The sequence below is a fragment of the Triticum dicoccoides genome, chromosome 1A (genome assembly GCF_002162155.2).
Source record: "Triticum dicoccoides isolate Atlit2015 ecotype Zavitan chromosome 1A, WEW_v2.0, whole genome shotgun sequence".
Classification (NCBI taxonomy): Eukaryota; Viridiplantae; Streptophyta; class Magnoliopsida; order Poales; family Poaceae; genus Triticum; species Triticum dicoccoides.
Genome location: NC_041380.1, coordinates 586096441 through 586116409, shown reverse-complemented (window position 1 = coordinate 586116409; position 19969 = coordinate 586096441). Strand labels below are relative to the sequence as shown.

The following is a 19969-nucleotide window of genomic DNA, read 5'->3' as shown; positions in this document are numbered from 1 at the left end:
TAGCTCTGTTTCTAAATATATGAGATATTTTAGCAGTTCAAACAGATAATGTATTGGTGATGGAGGCAACTACATATGTATGATCAAGCATCATTCTCAATCAAGAAAAAGGAGCGACATGCTCTTCACACTTTTTCTCGATTGGTTTTAAAGCTAAACGCGCAAGACGTGTTTGTTCTTGTCAATTTTCCGACATGGACTATCGTTATCGGACATTAGGTCTTGCTACTTGTAGATAGATGATATTTTGTGAAGAAACCTCACAACCTGTTGGCTATGATGGAAAATTGGATGGAAAAATTAGTGGTGGATTAGGCATGAAAACTTGATTTTTAGTCTCAAAATTATGTTTAATGTGCAGTAGGAATTAACCAGGAAGTTTGAAAGAAAGTAACATCCCCTAAATTAACAGGGAAGGGCAGGGAAGAGATATGTGAGAATTGCTCCCCTTAATTCCCTTTCATATTCCCTCCTCAACTCTCTCCCTCCAGCCAAACAATGGATTATATGTCATAAACCCCTCAAATTTTTGCTCCCTACCACTAATTCGCCCAACCAAATAGGCTATCAATGAAAGGTTGTGTGGCCATTGATTTTACATAATTCACATGCATATTGAGTTGCATTGAGTTGTTCCTTCAGACCCACTTAACCAAGATCGCTAGCTATAGGCAGTGACATGTTCTTGCCAATTTATCGACATGGACTATTGATATTTGGACATTGAGTCTTGCTTTTGTAGACATATGAGATTTTTTTTACAAAACCTCAATAAAAGGTGGTGCAACAATGCATAATTCAGGCACATATCGAGTCACATTAAACTATTCGATTAAACCCATTTAAGAAAGATTATATCTAATTACCTATCTCACGCATAGGCACAAAATTAAAATAAACATTTACGCATTCTGCTTTATAATAAATACCGCGGATCATTCAAAAAATGATCTGTAATTCAAAACTTGGACATACACTTTTTTAAAGTCCAAAGGTCAAATATTAGATAACACAAACCCTTATAAAAACATCCTTAGAGAAATTAAATAATACATTCATATGCTAAGTAGTATAAATCTTTACAAAAATACCTTTAGAAATTAAAATACATCCAAATCTTTGTGGGTGCCGACGTCCAACACGCATCTGAATTAGCAAAGTCTTTTTTTTCTAAAAAATAAAGCAATACTTTTCGAGACATGAACATTTGCTTTTTGTGAACGAGACATCATGAACAAAATTGTGGTACGGTAGAATTAAGAAAGGCACCGCATGCCAATCAAAAATTGGCGTACCGAGGTGTAATGGTCAAGCAATGTCATATTTTGTGAACCAACCTGTAATTGGATGGCTAGGTGGACAGTGATATCCACAGTTCATCAGAGTTCAAGTTCTGGTGCTCGCATTTTTTTTGGATTTCCGGCGATGCGCGTTCAGTGAAAGGAGACGTCCCGTCGACTACGAGATGGGTAGTGTGAATGTGTGCGTTCATAGGGATGAATTTATACGCGTATATATATGCATCTGTACTGTGTGAAAAAAAAGCAATGGCATATTTTGCAAGCTTCATGTACTGACCAAGCTTTCTTGGCTAATTTTCGAGGTAACCAACGTGAGATTTCGGTGAGGAACAAATCAAACTAGCACGCGGCCGTGTAGGTTCTTGGGGTGCAGCTAGCCTGGGATCGCGGGATGGGCGACGGTGCAAGTGGATCGGTGAGCTGGGCCAACGGCGGGTGGGGGTGGGGCCCGCCGTCCGATCCCGCGTCACCCCGCACCACCCATTCCCCACGTGTCGACCGCGCCGCCGGGCTACGCGTCGCCGCGCGCGCGCCCCGAGGGCCAGCGCGGCGTCCCGGTCATGCAGGTGACGTGGTGGCCGCTTCTCCCGCGCGGGCCCCGCCGGAACGGGCTTTCGCACCACGTGTGCGCCCCGCCCATGTGCGCCGGCCGGCCCCTCGCGTAGCGGTCGGGCCACGGCTGATTGGTGGGCCACGTGGCCCGCGTCGTGTGGAGGGGGTGGGTGGGAGGCGTCCGTGACTAGGTGCCAGCTCAGGCGGGGCTAGAAGGATAGCCCGCTTATCCTCTGACACGACCGACCTGACGGACGGGCTCGGGCCGCGGGGCAAGCGTGGTGGCCTGATTCGACTGGACCAGCTCAGCCACTACTATTCCTCATCATCAAATAAAAAAAGAAGGAACCCTAAAAAGAATAAAAAAATAAAAAAGAAGCTTATCTCGAAAAGAAAAGAAAAAGAAGCTGAGCTGAGCCACCTACTGCTGCCCAATCGGCGGTTCAGACTCAAAGTAGACTGACACTTGCTTCTACTTCTACTGTGCAAAGCTACACCCGTTTTTGCAGGTGAATCTTGCAAAGCCATTTTCATCTTGGATGCAGAAACAAACTGGCATCAAATATCTGATCATCGTGTCATCAACAGAAATCCAGAGAAAATCCAGCTACAAAAAGGAAATTCAGAGAAAATGTTCTTTTTAGAAGATCAATCCAGAGAAAATATCTGTACAGGTCTGCTTGAAAACAGAGGCGACACTGGCACTGAATCCTATCTCGCTTGTGCTGATTAACCACGTCGAAATTAGTATACAGAACTGAATTCTGACATCACATCACACTTGAACAAGGGATCCTGCATGGGGTGGTCGTGCTTGGACGGAGGGTCCTGGTTTCGACCGAGCTGGCTGGTGGATGGACGGGGGATTATCAGGGTCCGCCGAGGATGGCGTTCTCGATGTCTTCTCTGCTCAGGGCGTAGCTGAATCTCCTCTCCATGTCCTTCTCCAGGTTCCCTGGGCCGCTCTTCAGGTATCTGATTACGTCGATTCAAAATAGTAGGGTTCAGTGAAAATAATCAGTGTCCTGGCAATAATGATTCAGGCGATCAGCAAAGAGTTTCATGCCTTCTAGTGCCATGAGGATGTAGTTTCGATCTTATAGAATTCAGCTAGTCAGATGATAAATTATAAAGTCAGTATGTTCTGGAAAGGGTAGAATGACATCTCTATCTAAAAGAACAGTAGTATTTGCATTCGCAGCTTGGTTAGCAACGCAGGATTTGCAGAGCCACAATCCTTGGTGAAAATGAAAACAACCAACTGTTAAGCAATCTGACATGTCAATTACTAGTTGCTACACTGGGCTAACTAAGCCGCAAGAACACATTGGAAACATTGCATTTGGTGTTATGAGGATGCAGCTCGATCTTGGAATTCAGGTGGTCAGGGGTGCTAAATCATGAAGTCAGTAGTTATGATCTGAAAAGGGCAGGGCCTTTCCTTCTGACTAAAAGTAGGAGCAGTAATCGCACTGTCAGCTTGGTTTTCGGTACAGGATTTGCAGAGCATTAGCTGAACCATAATCCTTGGGATAATAAAAATGATGAACTGCACTGTCGAGCAATCTGACAAGTCGATTGCTTGCTATATTGGGCTAACTAAGCTGCAAGAACACACTGGCATCGTCGCATTATTCAGCCGAAGCAGGAGCAAGAACTGTCTGAACCAGAATCGCTCGCCGTACAGCGCGCTGCAATTCCTCTTCAGTCAGAGAGATTTTATTTTTTCTACAGAAGAGCGGCACGGCGGCCGGCGTGGATGGGTGGGCGGGCGGGCGGGCTACCTGATGTGGAGGTCGGTGACGTCGAGGCTGAGGCGGGCGTGCCAGAGCGGCGTCTCGGCGACCCACACGGCGCGGTCCTCGCGGGACTGCGCGAACCCGACGCTGCGCAGCCACGCCTCGATGCACGGCAGGCTGTGCGCGTACAGCGGCTTCTCCTTCTCCGGCAGCCGCTCCAGCCACCCCGCGTCCGCCGCCACCGCCGCCGCCGCAACCGCCACGTCCCTCCGCCGGGCCACCATCATCCCCCGCGCCGCCCGGTGCGCCGGCGACGGGCGCGCGGACCCGCTCGTCCCCAGAGGGTACGGGAGCAGAGCCGGAGGGGCCAGGGCGCGGAGCGAGCTCGGCACGGCCATGGACATCGTCGCTCGGTCGCTTGGCTTCTTCTCCTCCGGCTACGCTCCGGTCTGATCCTTACTTTTTTTTCTTCTCCTTTTTTTACTCAACTGTCGGGCCGTAAGTTGCTGGCGGTCCACGTAGTTGGGCCGAATGGGTAGGAGCCTATGTGGGGGACGGGAGAGAGCAAGGGCCTGCGACGGCCCACCAAGCGGGGCCAAAAGCGCGGGAAAACCCCACCGTAATGGCGCGCGGCGGCGGCAAAAATCCCCCAAATCCATCGTCTTCTCCACACCGCTTCCCTCCCACCTCGCTGGATCCACCTCTCCTCCCCCCACCCCACCCCACCCCCGCCTCCACGCACCGGCCCTAGCGGAGCGGCATGGACTCGGCGATGCTCTCGCTCACCTGCGCCGGCCTCGGGGCCGCCGAGGAGGACGACGACGGGGGCGCCGTCGGCTACGTCAAGGGCGAACACTGCCTCGGTACCGCCGCCCGCTCTCCTACCCCTTGCGCGCGTCCGCCTCCGTCTGGTGTTCTCTGACTTCCGCTGCGCGCGCGTTTGTGCAGACAACCTGAAGGATCTGCAGAGGCTGCTGCGGCGGGACGACCCGGAGCGGCGGGAGGTCTTCAAGCAGGTCTGCAAGTGGAGGATCGCGTCCAGGGATCTGGTGCCCATCATCGAGAACTACCAGTCCGACCGCAACCTCGTCATCACGGCAGGTACATTTTCTATCCCCCCTTCCTGAAACTCTGAAGTTGTTGTCATGGTCTGCACGGACGGAACCCGCACAAGATCTGTCAGTCTCGAGCAATTAGATTAGAGAACTGATTTTGTGGGTAGAGGAGTCTCTGACACTGTCCACATTTTGCTGTCTCGATTCGCCGAAGCTTATGTGCACATTATGTAACAACCAGCTTATATTATTTCTCCTATTGTGATACTGGCCATCATTATGTAACAACCAGCTTATGTGCAAATTATGATACTGGCCATCATTTCTCCTATTGTGCATACCTGCGCAGTTCTGTTGTGCAACCAGCTTATACTGTTGAACAAAAACTAGCGTCTGCCATTTCGGATCTGTTTGTTAAATAACAGTATCCTCTATCTATTTTTAGTATGCATTTTTTTCTTATCCGAGGATACCAGTATGTAGTTTTGAACTTCAGGAAAATCACAAACTTGGTTATGCATGGAATGGAAGAGTTAGTTAGCCAGACTGAAGTTCATCATCCCTTTACTCCTTATATTGACAAATATGCATCATTTTTGAACTTGGTTATGCATGGAAGGCCCCAGACTCTACTCCCTATATTCACAAATATGCATTGCTCTAGCCACTGAATTGGTCTCCATGGTGGATTTTTTTAGCAAACTTCCGCCATAAATCTTTGAGCATTAATCTCTTGAGAAACAGAATCTTGATTGCTACTTTCGGCCATAACAATTTGGTAAAAACTGTAAGAAATTATCATGGGGGTAATTCAGTCTTATAGATTAGGATATGATAATCTGATAAGAATGCACACACCTTCGTGGCATGTTTTGACCTTATAGACCTAAATATCTGTTACTCTAAGGGTCACATTTTGATTTACTTGTAATTCATCTGGAATTGAGTCTTATCACTGTAATATTTGTCTTTTCCCCTTTATATAGCTACACATTGTGCTTTCAGTTGGATTAACTAATGTGACACTACAAGGTCACACATTGTGCTTTCAGTTGGATTAACTAATCTGACACTACAAGGTCTAATGTTTTCCTCTTTTCTTTGAAGTGAAAGTTTTGGTATTCCTCACCATGCCTGTCGATCCTTCATCAGAGGATGTTGCTCAGCAGATAGAGTATCTGTGGGATTTGAAGGCTGCACTCACACGGAATGTTGCAATCGCAGTGATTGTGTCTCTTCTTGAGGACCCATTGGATCATTTGGAAAGGTGAATTCTCTTCTGTTGCTACTTTGAGTTTCACTTGTGTATCAGATGAGGCCATGCTTTTATTATGCTGTAATAAATCTGTAAGTTTTAATTTATCAATGTCACTGGCATATGAGAAAGATGATTATGCCTGATCCACATGTCAATTTGATGCTATCTTCATCTGCACTGGACTATGCTCATGAAATAAAAATATGCTTTTGGGATTTATTTTCTTCCAATCAAACTGTGACCAAAGATAAGGTATTTGTACCCATTCAAGTGTAAGTAGTGCCCAAAAGACTATTTATGCTTATTCCTTAAAAATATATTATATTTATCCTTTTCTGTTCGGTTGCATAAAAGCCAATTGTGCAAATGTCATGCATGTTCTGTCATTCTCATTCCATTCTGTTCACATTATACTAGTTCAATTACACTATGTTTCCTTTGTTCTAGTAAGTTGAGCGTGACTTACTTTTCAATGCAATCAGAACTTCATTCACGGAAGATGACTGGAAGCTAGTACAGTTGGTGCTTACTTTATTGCGCAACGTCTTGGCTATTCAAGAAATCACATTGCCTCAGAAGGCATCTGGGGAAGCTACCCAGTTATTGTACCTGGCTGACAGCTTTTTAGAACTCATGTTTAAAGAAAATATGATGGACCTAATCTTAGTGCTAGCTCAACATATTGATGAGCCCTCTGGTTATCTCAAGCATGAAAACCTTCTTTTGTTGGAAATCTTTCATTATCTTTTCTTGGGCCGGGACCCAGAATTGATCGCCAAAGTTCGTCCTGAAGGCTCAAAGGTATTCCTGTTCTTCAAAACTAATTTATCTATTTCTTTAGATGACCCCTTTCCCATGACTTACAGTGAGAACTGTGTTACTCTTTCGATGTTTCATAGGAGCAGGTCAATGGAGATATCGATACATCAGTTGATTCATTGAGATTGATGATGGAGAAGGAAGAGAGGGAAAAAAGGATGTTCAGGCAGAGAAACGCGGAGAATCACGCACTCAACGGAATTTTTACATGCCTTGCAGTGGTACCGTATAATCTAATGTTGTTATTAAGATTCTACATCATAAGTGGATAAATCGTTGTGTTGCACTTGATCTTACAGGATGGATCTAAGTCATTGTGCAAAGGGAACCCCAGCTCAGCAATGTCATCAGCAAATAGCCTCCGGAAAATGCGTAATGTCCAAAGAGGCCCTCAGAAAAGGATAGCATGGGATAATGAACTTCTTTACATACCAAAGGAGGGTGTTATGGAAATGCTAAGAAGTTTCATGGATCAATTTTTATCTGGAGGATATAATGGTAACTTAAGCGCTCCTTTTCCAAAACTATTACTGTGTCCTATATTTTTGTAAGCTTGAGATAACACAGTGCTTTTCAGTCCTGATGCAGTCTGTTTGTGATGATATCGTGAAGCAGCATCATTCTATTGAGAAATCTGATAACATTACATTCTTCAAAGTCGTTTGCTTTGTCTTAGCTTTTCAACACGAGAAAACATCAAATGCTCAGGTTTGGAACTGAACTCATGGGCTGTGATGCTGCATTTTCCTATATCTAATTGTTGTTCCATGTTTTTATCACCTGGGCAATGTTGACTGGAATAGCCAATATCTGATCATATATAGTTGATTTTATCTTCACTAATGCAATGCATGCAACTTAAGTTGTACGTCAGTGTTTTTTTTACAATACATGCAACTTCGTTATCTTGTCTTGTTTTGCTAGATTTTTTATGTGTGAGTTTGTTACCTTTTTTTAGGGAATACATTATCTTAATTGGACAGAATACCATGATTATAACTATTCATGCAGAAATGTGTCTGTCATCTTGTTGTCATGCTGTTTTTTGACGTGTCATTTTTTTTGTTTAGAAATCAAGTGCTGGGCCCCAGCTGTCTGAGACTTCACCAGGCAATGAATGTGATGATCTGCCATTTCGTGGTGACATATGTGGACCTGTTGCAGCCACATTAAACGAAGATATGTTCAATATAGTCTTGTCCAGGTGGCGTGAGGCCTATGAAGACCTGAAGCATACTAAGGATTACAAAACTCTTTCAGCTGCTGGCTCCTTAATGAAGAACATGGTAAGCAAATATGTATCCCGTACATTTAAGAAAGACAGGGACACTACTTAGATCTTGTATAACCAGTTGCATATTTCTCTCTCCAATTTTTTTCCTGAGCCAATGAGCTTGAGAACGGTCTGCATACCACTATCTTGACATTGACATTCTAAAACGAAAATAGTAATGGTTTAAACAAGTGAAGTCTGAGTAAAATCGCCCAGGCTTAACTTTGAAGATTTGATCCATTGTTTTCGTTGAGCTTGGTTCAGTTTCTTTTCCTGAAAAAGGTTTATAACAAGTAAATGGAGTACTGCTCAGATAGCTGCGCCAAAACCAAATTTGGATTGCCAACTTTGATATCGTTTAAAAAGAAAAGTAGAGGTTGAAACTAGGCTTGAGCTTGGTTTGTTTACTGTTTATCCATAAGTAGGCAAAGTTTGAAGCCATTTCACTACCAGCAAGTAGTATGATTTATTTATCAACTTCACTGCTTGCTGAATGTTGATGGTAATGACCAAGTATCAACTACTAAGTGCCTAACTTGTAACTAGATATTAATTTGTTAAGCTTCATAAACTGCATATAGGATCTATTGGTTATTTGTATTTATCCTTTGTTGTCTGAGAATGAGAACTCTGTTAAACGTGGTCTACGAAGAGAATCACAATACATTGCTAGTGTGAAAAGGAGAATTTAATTTTCTTAAGAAATATGAACTTGCTTAGTCTCATAATTCCCTTAACGCGTTCCTTTAGTATGTTTTCATGGTCTCTATCTTTGACTTATTCGAATCCACACACTGAACAATCTTCCTTTTGCAGATTGGCATGATATATTTGGTGGTGAAAGTTCATCCTGAAGATTCAAGGGAATCTCAAACAGCCCGTGTTTTACTGTATAAGCTGTTCTATGATCAGACAGAACAAGGCCTGACTCAGTTTCTCCTGAACTTGTTCAGATCTTTTGATACTCATAAGCAACCAAAAAGGTTTATACAAAAGTTCCTTTTTCAGAAATTCATATTTATTTATATGTTATATACTCTTTATTTGCTGCTTAAACATGAAGCTTCGGTATATGCAAAGACACCAAATTGCTATTATGCTTCTCTGACATGTATTTGATAGAAACTTTACTTTGCAATTTGTGCATACTTGTCTTGGTAGAAATGATGCTCCACATGTATATACAACTTATAAACATCCATTAGAATAATAGTCTTGTTCTCAACATGTACTTCAAGCAGTTCTCCATTTAACCTTTTTCCATTATGAAAGGGATGCACTCTAGTTGTTTGCCTGCTTTACAAAAGTCCAATGTACATCTCCAATACATTGGGTGCACAATTTTCTTTCTTCCTCCATTGCACCTGAAAATACAAGTGGGTGCACATTCTACTACATTTAGCTAATGGGTGCACATTGTAAGTTGAAACTCTTGTGATGTCTAATGATAAAAGTGGGATCTATGAATGTGCAAGTTGTTGCACCCTCACCCTGTGGTTTTTCGAAAGGGTATTTCAGGAATTCGATGTACAGTAGTTTTTTTCTGCACAATGGAGGTCCACACTATTTTGTTAATTCATTCAACCAACTTTATGTATACTCTACTTTTATATGCTTCCAACCATTGTTTCACTTGTCTGTTCTTATCAGTGCTCTTGCGGATTTACTAGAAACAGTTCATATCATGCTACAGCTGATGGAGAAGCTTCAAGCACGTGGTGCTTTAAGGGTATGTTGTTTTCAGTCCCAACGTCAATATATTCTTGCTTGTATGGTCCACCACAAGTTACATGAAGTGTGGATCTTCATTTTTCAGCAACTACTCCCTCCGTCCCATAATATAAGAACGTTTTTGACACTACACTAGTGTCAAAAACGTTCTTCTATTATGGGACGGAGGGAGTACATTTTATTGTACCAAATTTCAACTGCTTATGTAAAGATGACAAGCTTCATGCTGAAGCAACCGACCCTCCTCCCTTCTTGATCTGATTATTAATCACCACCTCAATTTAGGTTGCGAAAAGGACAAGAAAGGGCAGAAAAAGGAAGACGTCAGATGACAAACATCAGAGTATCGAACCTGAAACAGAGAATGTGGAGCAAAGCTGTATAGACCCAACAGATGGGACTAAAGCTACATCTGATTCACTTCCAGATTTGAGAAGTGAGGATCCTCTAGCAGAACCTACTCTCTTAGAGCAAGGAAAAGTTGATTCCGATGGCACAGATCTGCCAGATACAATTGTGGATACGGCTGTTAATCTGGAGAGCACCACACAGCTTGGAGGTGATCCATCTTCTGCAGGCAGTGGTGAAAAGGAAAGAAATCCCATTAATGAAGAGGAAGATACTTGTACCACACAGCTTGGTGGTGATCCATCTTCTGCAGGCAGTGGTGAAAAGAAAAGAAATCCCATTAACGAAGAGGAAGATACTTGTACCACACAGCCTGGAGGTGATCCATCTTCTGCAGGCAGTGCTGAAAAGAAAAGAAATACCATTAATGAAGAGGAAGATGCTTCAGATTCTTCAAGTGATGATTGCCCCCCAGCTACAAGTGAAGTTGATTTTAACGTATCGCGGTTAATATCCAGCCTAGCCAACAATTCTGTTGTCCAAAATATATGCTGGTTGTTGAAGTACTATAAGACTAACTCCTTTCGAACAAACCACTACATCATATGCATGCTGCGGAGATTCTGTGAAGATCTAGATGTGTCACCAATGCTATATCAGGTAATAGCTCACTGTCATATATTCTTCATCAGGGCTGTATTTTGTTGGGATCTGACATTATACTGCCCGTCTTTTGCAGCTATCGCTTCTGACTACTTTCTATGATATATTAGTTGAACAGAAGTCTTCGAGTTCAAAGGAGTATGCAAATATTGTAAATTTTCTTTCTAAAATTGTAAGGAAGTTGGTGAGAGCAATGAAAAAACAGCCACTGTTATTTGTTGATGCCCTCTTTTGGAAGACAAGAAAGGAATGCCATTGCATTGACGCTGATTATCTACTGAATGAGTTCAAGGGAGATGTTAACAATAAGGGTGGTGAAGTTGGTTCAAGTAAAGGATGGGGAGGTCCAGTAAATATAGCAGATTCTCTTGGTGACGATGAAGCTGACTATGATATACCACATGAACCATATGATGGTGATAAGTAAGTTTGTCTTGTATATGCCCAATTGTCCATTAATATAGTGTGAATGAGATAATTTATTTTCATTCGTGTGTGCATGTGAACAGGAATGGAGATTCATCTTCTGGTGAACGTGAAGGTGATACTCAGAAGAGCATGGGTGCCAGAGACAAAAGGAGCATATTACTGTCACTTTCAGACAGTGAAGGTGAAGCTGAGGATAATGATAGGTTTGTTTTATATCTAGCTCTGCATTTAAACACAGATGCTTTCCCTAGACTAGCTCTTTGATTAGATTTACTTGATTTAGGACTACTATATCTAGAGGCTCTCAGAATAAAGAGGTCCCAAAGAGACGAGGGCGTTCCATTTTTAATGAAGAGCAAGAGAAGCTTATCAGAGATCTTCACGAGAAGTAAGTGATCAATTTATGTCAAGAAAGGATAAGATCACTGATCAATTCGTATAACATGCTTTGCTAAGCTGGAACGGAAAATAAGTTCCTGATGTTTGTACTGCTTATGAGTATGTAATAATGTTTATTGTTTAGTACTTGGGCATGAATCACATGATGATGCCTGAATGTTTATTCCTTGTATGTTACAGATATAAGGATGATCGTAAATACAGTCATCTAATTGCTGAAGCTCTAGATCCCAGTGGAAAGATATCGTCGGCTCAAATTTCTCGAAAGCTTACACAGCTAGGTCTCAGGAGTGTCACTAGGAGGACAAAAATTCCAGAGGCATCTCTTTCAGCTGAAGGTCTGGTTACACAACCACAAAACGATGTGCTGGACGATCCGAAGCCAGAAAGCACCCGGTGAGTATTATAAAGGACGAGCTGTGCCATTCTTCCTCCATGGCTGTGAGCCTGTATTACAAGCTTGAAATTCAGCTATGCACAGTTATCAGTAAAGATGGAATCCACAATTTAACATGTTAAAGACGTCAAAACTAGTGCATACATTGCCCTAAGCACATTATTAAAAGAAATTAGTGTGATTTAATAGCTAATTGGTTGTTACTTGTCATTAAGTCTAGCTTGCATTTTCAGGCGCAGGAGGAAAAGGCTTCATCGATTAAGCAGTAAGGATGACAACAACGATAATCATCCAGTATCATCTGATGAAGAAACATTGCAATCACTTAAGGGCAGGTAAATTCCCGCACTGGTTGCTTTCGTGAGTTAATTCTATTGGTGTGATATTTTTTCTTTGAGTTTGTTTTACCCTTAATAAAAGGATGAGCAATGCTACATCCATGGGTTTTCACGTACGTTTTACGGGGCTTAGCCGGTTGGAGAGTTTTGATTGGAGATAAGAGGGAAGGGGGCCCCCACCCCGGTTGAATTCTATTAAAAATGCCTTTATATCAGAAAGTATGATTGATGAAAATGGCTGGAAATTTTGCCAGTATGTAATCAAAATCAATAAAGAACTTAGATATTTTTGTTTAACTCTATTTGAAGTTGCCAGTAATTACGACAGAAATGCCATGGGATGTATGAAAACACATTTGTTTCTGCAAAACAGAATCATATTATTTGATCTTGTATGCCATTTATTCTTTAGACTACAGTCAACAGCATGTATTGTCAAGTTAGTTTTTCTTAGTTTCATCATAGGCAAAATGTGCAACTAATTTAGGACTCTAGGTTTCATTTTCCCTTCCTAAGAACCGAGTGTGAACATGCCACAGTTATAAGAAATTATTTTATGATGTGCCTTGTCTCTTTTGACATACTGAGTGTTTCCCTTCATCTATGGCAGAACCAAAAATAAGGAGCTGCCCTCGGTGGACCTTTCATCGAGTAAATCACAGCATCAAGAGGCTTCGCAGGGTGATTCTGATGATGAGACCATAGGATCTCTGCTTAGGTAAGCTCATTCAGCTTCATATACATCAAGCACTGATTACTGAATGTTTATGATGCCAATTGTTAAAACTCATTGGTTTATATGCTATGATTTTCTTCCCTCAACACATTTTACTAGGACTAACTACTTTTGTTTTTAAACAGTAGAGGAAAGAAGAAAAGGTTATCAACATCAGATGTTTCAGAGAATAAACAAGAACACCTAGATTCTTCGAAGAACATTGCTCCGGGGGTTGAGACTATCGGTTCAAATATCATGTAAGCTCATATAAGTTATTTACCTCACATACTTGTAATAGCTTAATATTCTATGTTTTGTCATATATTATTTCCATATTATGCACGTATGCCTAGTGAAAGCTGAAAAACATGTAGACATCTTAGTATAGCATGTGCAATAATGATTACTATAGTACTTGACGCTGCCTTGTCCGTTTTGACATACTGAGTGTTTCCCTTCATCTGTTGCAGAACCAAAAATAAGGAGCTGCCATCTGTGGATCTTGCACCAAGTATATCACAGCATCAAGAGGCTTCTCAGGGCACAGATTCTGATGATGCAACCATAGGATCTCTGCTTGGGTGAGCTCATTCAGCTTCATATACAACAAGAACTGATTACTGAATGTTCATGATGCCAATTGTTAAACTCAATGATTTATATGCTATGATGTTCTTCCCTCAACACATTTGAATGAGACTAATTACTTTTATTTTTAAACAGTAGAGGAAAGAAGAAAAGGTTATCAACGTCAGATATTACAGAGAATAAACAAGAAGACCTAGATTCTTCAAAGAACATTGGTCTGGGCATTGAGACTATCGGTTCAAATGCCATGTAAGCTCATATAAGTTATTTACCTCACATACTTGGAACAGCTTAATATTCAAGGCTGTATGTTTTCTCTTGTATTGTTTCCATATTATGCACTTATGCCTAGTGAAAATTGAAAGCAGGTAGACATCAATAACCAGTGAGAGTACCTTACTATATCATGTCCAATAATGATTACTATAGTACTTGATGCTGCCTCCTGTTTTGACACACTGAGTGTTTCCCTTCATCTATTGCAGAACCAAAAATAAGGAGCTGCCGTCCGTGGATCTTGTACCGAGTATATCACAGCATCAAGAGACTTCACAGGGCACAGATTCTGATGATGAGACCATAGGATTTCTGCTTAGGTAAGCCAATTGTTAAACTCAATGATTTATATGCTATGTTTTTCTTCCCTCAACACATTTGAATGGGACTAATTACTTTTATTTTTGAACAGTAGAGGAAAGAAGAAAAGGTTATCAACATCAGATATTGCAGAGAATAAACAAGACCTAGATTCTTCGAAGAACACTGGTCGGGGCGTTGAGACTATCGGTTCAAATATCATGTAAGCCTGTATAAGTAATTTACCTCACATACTTGGAATAGAGTTTCCTATACTATGCACTTTATGCTTAGTGAAAGCTGAAAACAGACAGACATGAATAACCATCTAGAGTACCATATTATAGTATGTGCAATAATGATTACCATAGTATTTGATGCTGCCTTGTCTGTTTTGACGTATCGAGTTTTTCCCTTCATCTATTGCAGACCCAAAAATAAGGAGCTGGCCTCGGTGGATCTTCCACCAGGTATATCACAGCATCAAGAGGCTTCGCAGGGCACAGATTCTGATGATGAAACCATAGGATCTCTGCTTAGGTGAGCTCATTCAGCTTTACATACATTAAGAACTGAATATTGAATGTTCATGATGCCAATTATTAAACATCATCAATTTATATGCTATGATTCCTTCCTTTGCACACATTTTGACTGGCCTAGTTCCTTCTATTTTTAAACAATAGAGGAAAGAAAAGAAGGTTATCTACATCAGATGTTACAGAGAACAGACAAGAACACCAAGATTCTTCGAAGAACATTGTTCTGGACAATGAGACTGTCGGTTCAAATGTCATGTAAGCTCATTTAAGTTATTTACCTGACATACTTGGTATAGCTTAATATTGTTTTGAGGTAGAATAGCTTGATATCTGAGGGCCTCTATACTGTTTCTGATGTACGCACTTTTGCCTAGTGAAAGCTGAAACAGGCAGGCATCAATAACCATCGATAGTACATTAATTACTATAATATGTGAAATTATGATTTTGTCTTGAATGATTATGAAATGAACTTCACTTTTCAGGGACGCCCCTCTTCATCCGGAGTTGAACTCATCTAACGATAAAGGTGGTGATGCTGAACTTCTTGATGACTTCAGTGAGCCTGAGCTGGATGGTGGTGAAGATACCGAGCAACGGACCATCGATGACAGAGACATGCCTGAATCTGGGGACATGGCAGGCTCTAATGTCAGTCAGAAGACTGGTTTGAAAAGAAGACACAGAATGGTAATTGACGACGATGATGATGAGTAGTAGTTTACTTGAAATTGGTGAGTGAAAAGTCGGATACGTTTGGAGTAGATGGTCTGCTACTGCTATATAGTGAGGTGACATGCTTGTGAGTTGGGAGCTGAGAATTGGCAGTAAGCAGATGCAACCTGAGGTTGTCAGGCTCTTGTCTTTGGACATGATTTATTTTCCAAGTTGGCCCTGGTGTTAGTTTTGGATACAGCCTCTCCAGCCAGTGTTGCGGTCTGATCAAATGTTACTAGCCAATCGTATGACGGTTGTATGGGAACACGGTGCTCTCTTTGTTTAACTTGCATGATTCATTCTCTATGATAATAAAGAGTGCCTCTTGATGTGGATGTGATTTTCGCAATTGGAGTCGGTGTAGACACTCTATGGCAACATACTCAGTTACCGTGAGTACGTTTCATGTCAGGAATGCCATCTAGTAACACATTAATTACTCAGGGTTGATGAATATCATTCAGAAAAACATACTGACAACTCTGCAAGTGGTTTAGGGCTCAGTTGACCCCAAAAGAATATCGTAGACATCACATCAGTAACCGGCGAGAGTAGCATGCTGTTAGTATGTGCAATGATGATTATCCAACTGTAAAATGAACTTGTCACTTTTCAGGGACGCCTCTCTCCATTCGGAGTTGATGAATTCACCTAGCATTAACATGGCGATGCTGAACTTCTGGATGAATATACAGTGAGGCCGAGCTGGATGAAAGTGAAGATGCCAAGCATCGGATCATCATCGATGGCAGAGAGGAATGCTAGTCGGAAGGCTGGTCTGAAAAGAAGACACGGGCTACTGATAGACGGCAATGACGATGAGTAGTTTTCCTTGAAATCCATCTAACGATAACAAGCGCGAATTGTACGAGGAGCGTGCTCGATTTTCTCAGACAGTCGACGGCTGTCAGATAGGATGCCTGACCTTCTAGTTATTATGACAACCGGAACTGGAAAATCGAATCAGCAAATGGTCCCATGGTCTAGTGGTTAGGACATTGGACTCTGAATCCAGTAACCCGAGTTCAAGTCTCGGTGGGACCTGTTTTTTCCCCATTCGTTTTTTCTGTACTTGAAAGACATTCCCCTATTCTTTTCTGAAAAAAAAAAACCTTCCCGATTGATCATATCTTTATAGGATTTTAGTGTTTCCACTTTCTTGTTTGGTTCTTCGCTATTATTTTGAATCTTATCTATAGGGTCTGTTCTATTTTCGCTTGTAATTTCCCATAGACAATACGGTCATTCCATATTTCTTATTCACTAGAGTAACTTTATCCGAATCAACATCACCGTGTATCCTGATTTTTTTTTCAAACGCCATTTGTTGTCGCTATTCCACATCTCGTTTTGTCACAGATACGTGAGTGATGTCCCAAAGTTCTTTTGATCTTGTCAATTAAAATAGTTTCAGTGCTCACTAACATAAACAATTGTTGGATACATACAATGATATAGGGTCCAGCCTTCTCGACATGATATCTTCTTAGTTTCGTACTTTGCCTCTTTTATGGTACCATGCTTATCAAGGCAGGTGTCAACCAAAGTATATTTCTAACCATTTCGATAGACCAAAGGCTCTTGGAGTTTGATATGGTTCATGGGAATTGTATCTATTGTTTGGTATAAATTTTAAAAAATGCGATAGGGAAGTGCACCAGACGAGCGACAACTGTTTGTATTAGATACCTATAATGTTCTCTAACCGAACTATCACTAGTGCAGGAAGAGACATCCCACACAGTTGAAACTATTGATCTCATCGGCCTGTGTTTTGGCCTGGTTTCTTGAATCGCATCGGACCTTGTTAATTTTCTTTTGCTTGTGACGTAACCAGTTGCCACTTGGCCTAGGCATGGTCTTTTGTGGGGCATGCTTGTTGGCAAATAGACATATGAACTTGGATGCTACTAGGGAGCAAGCGATTGTTCCCTACCCCTATTCATCCTCCGTCCAAAATTAGATAATCGCATCACCCCTCACTGTCTCCTTTCCTTTCAAATGAGAAGGTTGACAGGTCTCCTCTCGTTGATTTGAAGAAAAAGGCTTCGAGTATCTCGAGGATGATCAATGATTTTAAAATTTTGAAAATTAGTCGGCTTACCAATGGGGTCACTCATGAAAATGCTAAGTTCATCCTTGGCACTAGGTCCAATGGCATTCTTGTTAATACTTTTCCACCCTGCGTGGCATATGATCGTAATAACCTTTCTAATTAATTAATATATGGGGTGTTTTTCAAAATAAAAGGCAAAAAACACCCCTACCTTTCCCCATTTCACGCCAAAACCTGGGCCGGTCTGAAAATTTTGGGGACTCGATGTGAAACTAAAATCTCAGGGCCCTTCATGTACACATCAAATTAATAATCAACATAATTTATATTAATGACCCAATAAATAGTTAAAAATTCATCCAGAAGCTACATTTGTACCAAGGAGAGAACACCTAGCCTCAATATATGGACTGAGCGTAGTAATGGATAAATTGTGACTGTTGTGCAAAATAGAGCAATAATAGACTCTTCTATACCAAGAAATAAATTTAACTTGCTGTTAGAGCAACATGAGGTCAATATTAGGCATATGTTCACAATAATTTTAGGTGTTTATAGATAGTCTGGGAATTTCAGCAAGGTTTCTATAATTTGACCTTATTATATAAATATATAGAGACATTTGTCTAACTGCCAATGAACATGACAAACCAACAATATAAACCAGGTTTTGCACTTGCAATTGAGGCTCTTGGAGAAATCGTCATACCTAGACGATTTTTAGGTTGAGATTTGACCAGTTGAATGTGTGAAGCTTGACCTGCAGACATAACCCATCAACAAAATAATAGATTACAACTAATTAATCAAGATAAACTGATATTTGTATCATACACTACATGACATGATTTCCCAAATTGTAGACATTCGAGGCATCTCTTTGGAGAGCTAGTGAACGACTAAGACCCTGTTCGGAGTCCTTCCGTGGAGCTGTAGAGCTCGGTTTTAGGCGCTCCAAAAATTAGCTAGAGACTGGTCCGCTCCGGGAGCGGAGAGGAGCCGAACGCGGTCTAAATAGCTAGCAGACATCATACCTAATCAATTCTGCTCAATTTTCCACATACAAGGTGACTCACTCTAAGCGGTATAAAAGTAGTAGTGGGAAAATCAAAGTCAACAAATGGTTCCATGGTCTAGTGGTTAGGACATTGGACTCTGAATCCAGTAACCCGAGTTCAAGCCTCGGTGGGACCTTGTTTTTCCTTCTTTAATTTTTCTATACTTGAAAACAAGATGGCATTCCCTATTCTTCATATATGATTAATCATATCTTTATTTTGGGATTTATTACTTTCTTATTTGGTTCTTCATTATTATATTGGGACCTTTACTTTTTTTTTTCCATTTTTCTGTGCTTGAATTTTCTTTTTTAGCATTCCTTATTTTTTTTTCAGGACCAACCTCCTAATAGATCGTATCTCTATTGCCAATTATTACTTTCTTATTTGATTCTCCCTATTATTTTGAATCTTCTCCATGGAGTTTGTATTTTTGTTTGTAGTTTTCCATACTTCTTTTTGAGAAATGCAATTTTCTATACAACATATGCCATCCCATATTTCTTATTCAGGAGAGTAAATTTATCCAAATCAATAAAATTGTTGTCTATCCCGTATTTTCCAGACGTCGTATGGTGTCACTATTACACATCTCCTTTTGTCCCAAATACATGAAACATGTCCCAAACTTCTTTCGATCTTCTCGTAGAAATCGTTTCAGTGATCATTGACACGTATATGATCTCTTTTGGTTTTGTACTTTGCCCCCTCTCTCTTGGTACCATGCTCTCCGAGTCTCAAATATATCTTTTTTATTATTATTTCATGCTATTTTAATATCATTTTAATATACTTTTTATATCAATTTATATGGTTTTTTGGACTAACCTATTAATTCAGTGCTAGTGCCAGATGTTGTTTTCCGCATGTTTTTGACTTTACAGAAAATCAATATCTAGAGGTAAAAAAAGCTCCGAGGATTTAATATGATTTTTTCGGGGCACAAAGGTTCCAGGAAGCATCGGGAGGAAACCAAAGGAGCTACAAGGGCTCACACGAACAGGAGGCGTGGTCAGGGCCTTGGCCGACCCCTAGGCCATGTGCCCCCCTCTCCACCGCCATACGTCCATCTTCCTCCTATAAATGCCATATTTTGTGAAACCCTTTGCAAGATTTTTCTCCAACTTTTTCCGCCGTCGCAAGCTTCTATTTCGAGGAGATCAAATCTGGAGGCATGTTCCTGTATCTGCCAGAGGCTTTTTCATCAACCTTGCTGCCTCCATGACCATGTGTGAGTAGTTCCTTTAGAACCTTAGGGTGCATAGCAATAGCTAGATATCTCTCTGTCTCTGATTTTCAATACTAAGTTCCCGTGAGCTACCTCACATCACGGGGTTCAACCTGACGTAATCCATGTATGTGTTTGTTGGGACATTATGGATTATCACTTTATGATTAGTTTTTTCATTGAA

The 19969-nt window shown here is 41.1% G+C and overlaps 2 protein-coding genes and 2 non-coding genes across 10 annotated transcripts; 3 read left to right on the top strand and 1 right to left on the bottom strand.

Annotated features, from left to right (window-relative positions):
- Positions 1-2469: 2469 nt before the first annotated feature.
- On the bottom strand, positions 2470-4054 carry LOC119292839. The gene is made up of 2 exons (XM_037571534.1): positions 3638-4054; positions 2470-2828 (listed from the first exon to the last, which is right to left on the bottom strand). The coding sequence occupies exons 1-2, from the start codon at positions 3994-3996 to the stop codon at positions 2723-2725; spliced, it is 465 nt and encodes a 154-aa protein (XP_037427431.1). The 5' UTR covers positions 3997-4054; the 3' UTR covers positions 2470-2722.
- A 246-nt stretch (positions 4055-4300) lies between these two features.
- LOC119292792 (protein timeless homolog) lies at positions 4301-15778 on the top strand. Of its 7 annotated transcripts, none has more exons than XM_037571515.1 (25): positions 4301-4455; positions 4541-4693; positions 5755-5914; positions 6388-6706; positions 6811-6945; positions 7024-7222; positions 7302-7432; positions 7795-8010; positions 8814-8980; positions 9648-9726; positions 10014-10736; positions 10816-11162; positions 11249-11371; positions 11452-11556; positions 11748-11963; positions 12198-12299; positions 12913-13020; positions 13164-13277; positions 13491-13601; positions 13744-13857; positions 14094-14204; positions 14297-14407; positions 14614-14724; positions 14871-14981; positions 15212-15778. In XM_037571515.1, the coding sequence occupies exons 1-25, from the start codon at positions 4353-4355 to the stop codon at positions 15441-15443; spliced, it is 4401 nt and encodes a 1466-aa protein (XP_037427412.1). In that variant the 5' UTR covers positions 4301-4352; the 3' UTR covers positions 15444-15778. The 7 variants fall into 7 exon arrangements, with proteins under 7 accessions (XP_037427412.1, XP_037427403.1, XP_037427407.1 ...); XM_037571506.1 differs by having other exon boundaries at positions 6805-6945; positions 13167-13277; XM_037571510.1 differs by having other exon boundaries at positions 6805-6945; positions 13747-13857.
- A 637-nt stretch (positions 15779-16415) lies between these two features.
- TRNAQ-CUG lies at positions 16416-16487 on the top strand. The gene has a single exon. It is a non-coding gene; the product is annotated as a tRNA-Gln (tRNA).
- Positions 16488-18621: 2134 nt separating this feature from the next.
- TRNAQ-CUG lies at positions 18622-18693 on the top strand. Its single transcript has one exon. It is a non-coding gene; the product is annotated as a tRNA-Gln (tRNA).
- Positions 18694-19969: the final 1276 nt, after the last annotated feature.

Coding starts and splice junctions, on each gene's coding strand:
- LOC119292839 (XM_037571534.1), bottom strand. CDS start 3,996: ATGTCCATGGCCGTGCCGAGCTCGCTCCGCGCCCTGGCCCCTCCGGCT. Junction 2,829..3,637: donor GTCACCGACCTCCACATCAG/GTAGCCCGCCCG, acceptor CGACGTAATCAG/ATACCTGAAGAGCGGCCCAG.
- LOC119292792 (XM_037571496.1), top strand. CDS start 4,353: ATGGACTCGGCGATGCTCTCGCTCACCTGCGCCGGCCTCGGGGCCGCC. Junction 5,915..6,387: donor CCATTGGATCATTTGGAAAG/GTGAATTCTCTT, acceptor CAATGCAATCAG/AACTTCATTCACGGAAGATG. Junction 8,011..8,813: donor GCTCCTTAATGAAGAACATG/GTAAGCAAATAT, acceptor TTCCTTTTGCAG/ATTGGCATGATATATTTGGT.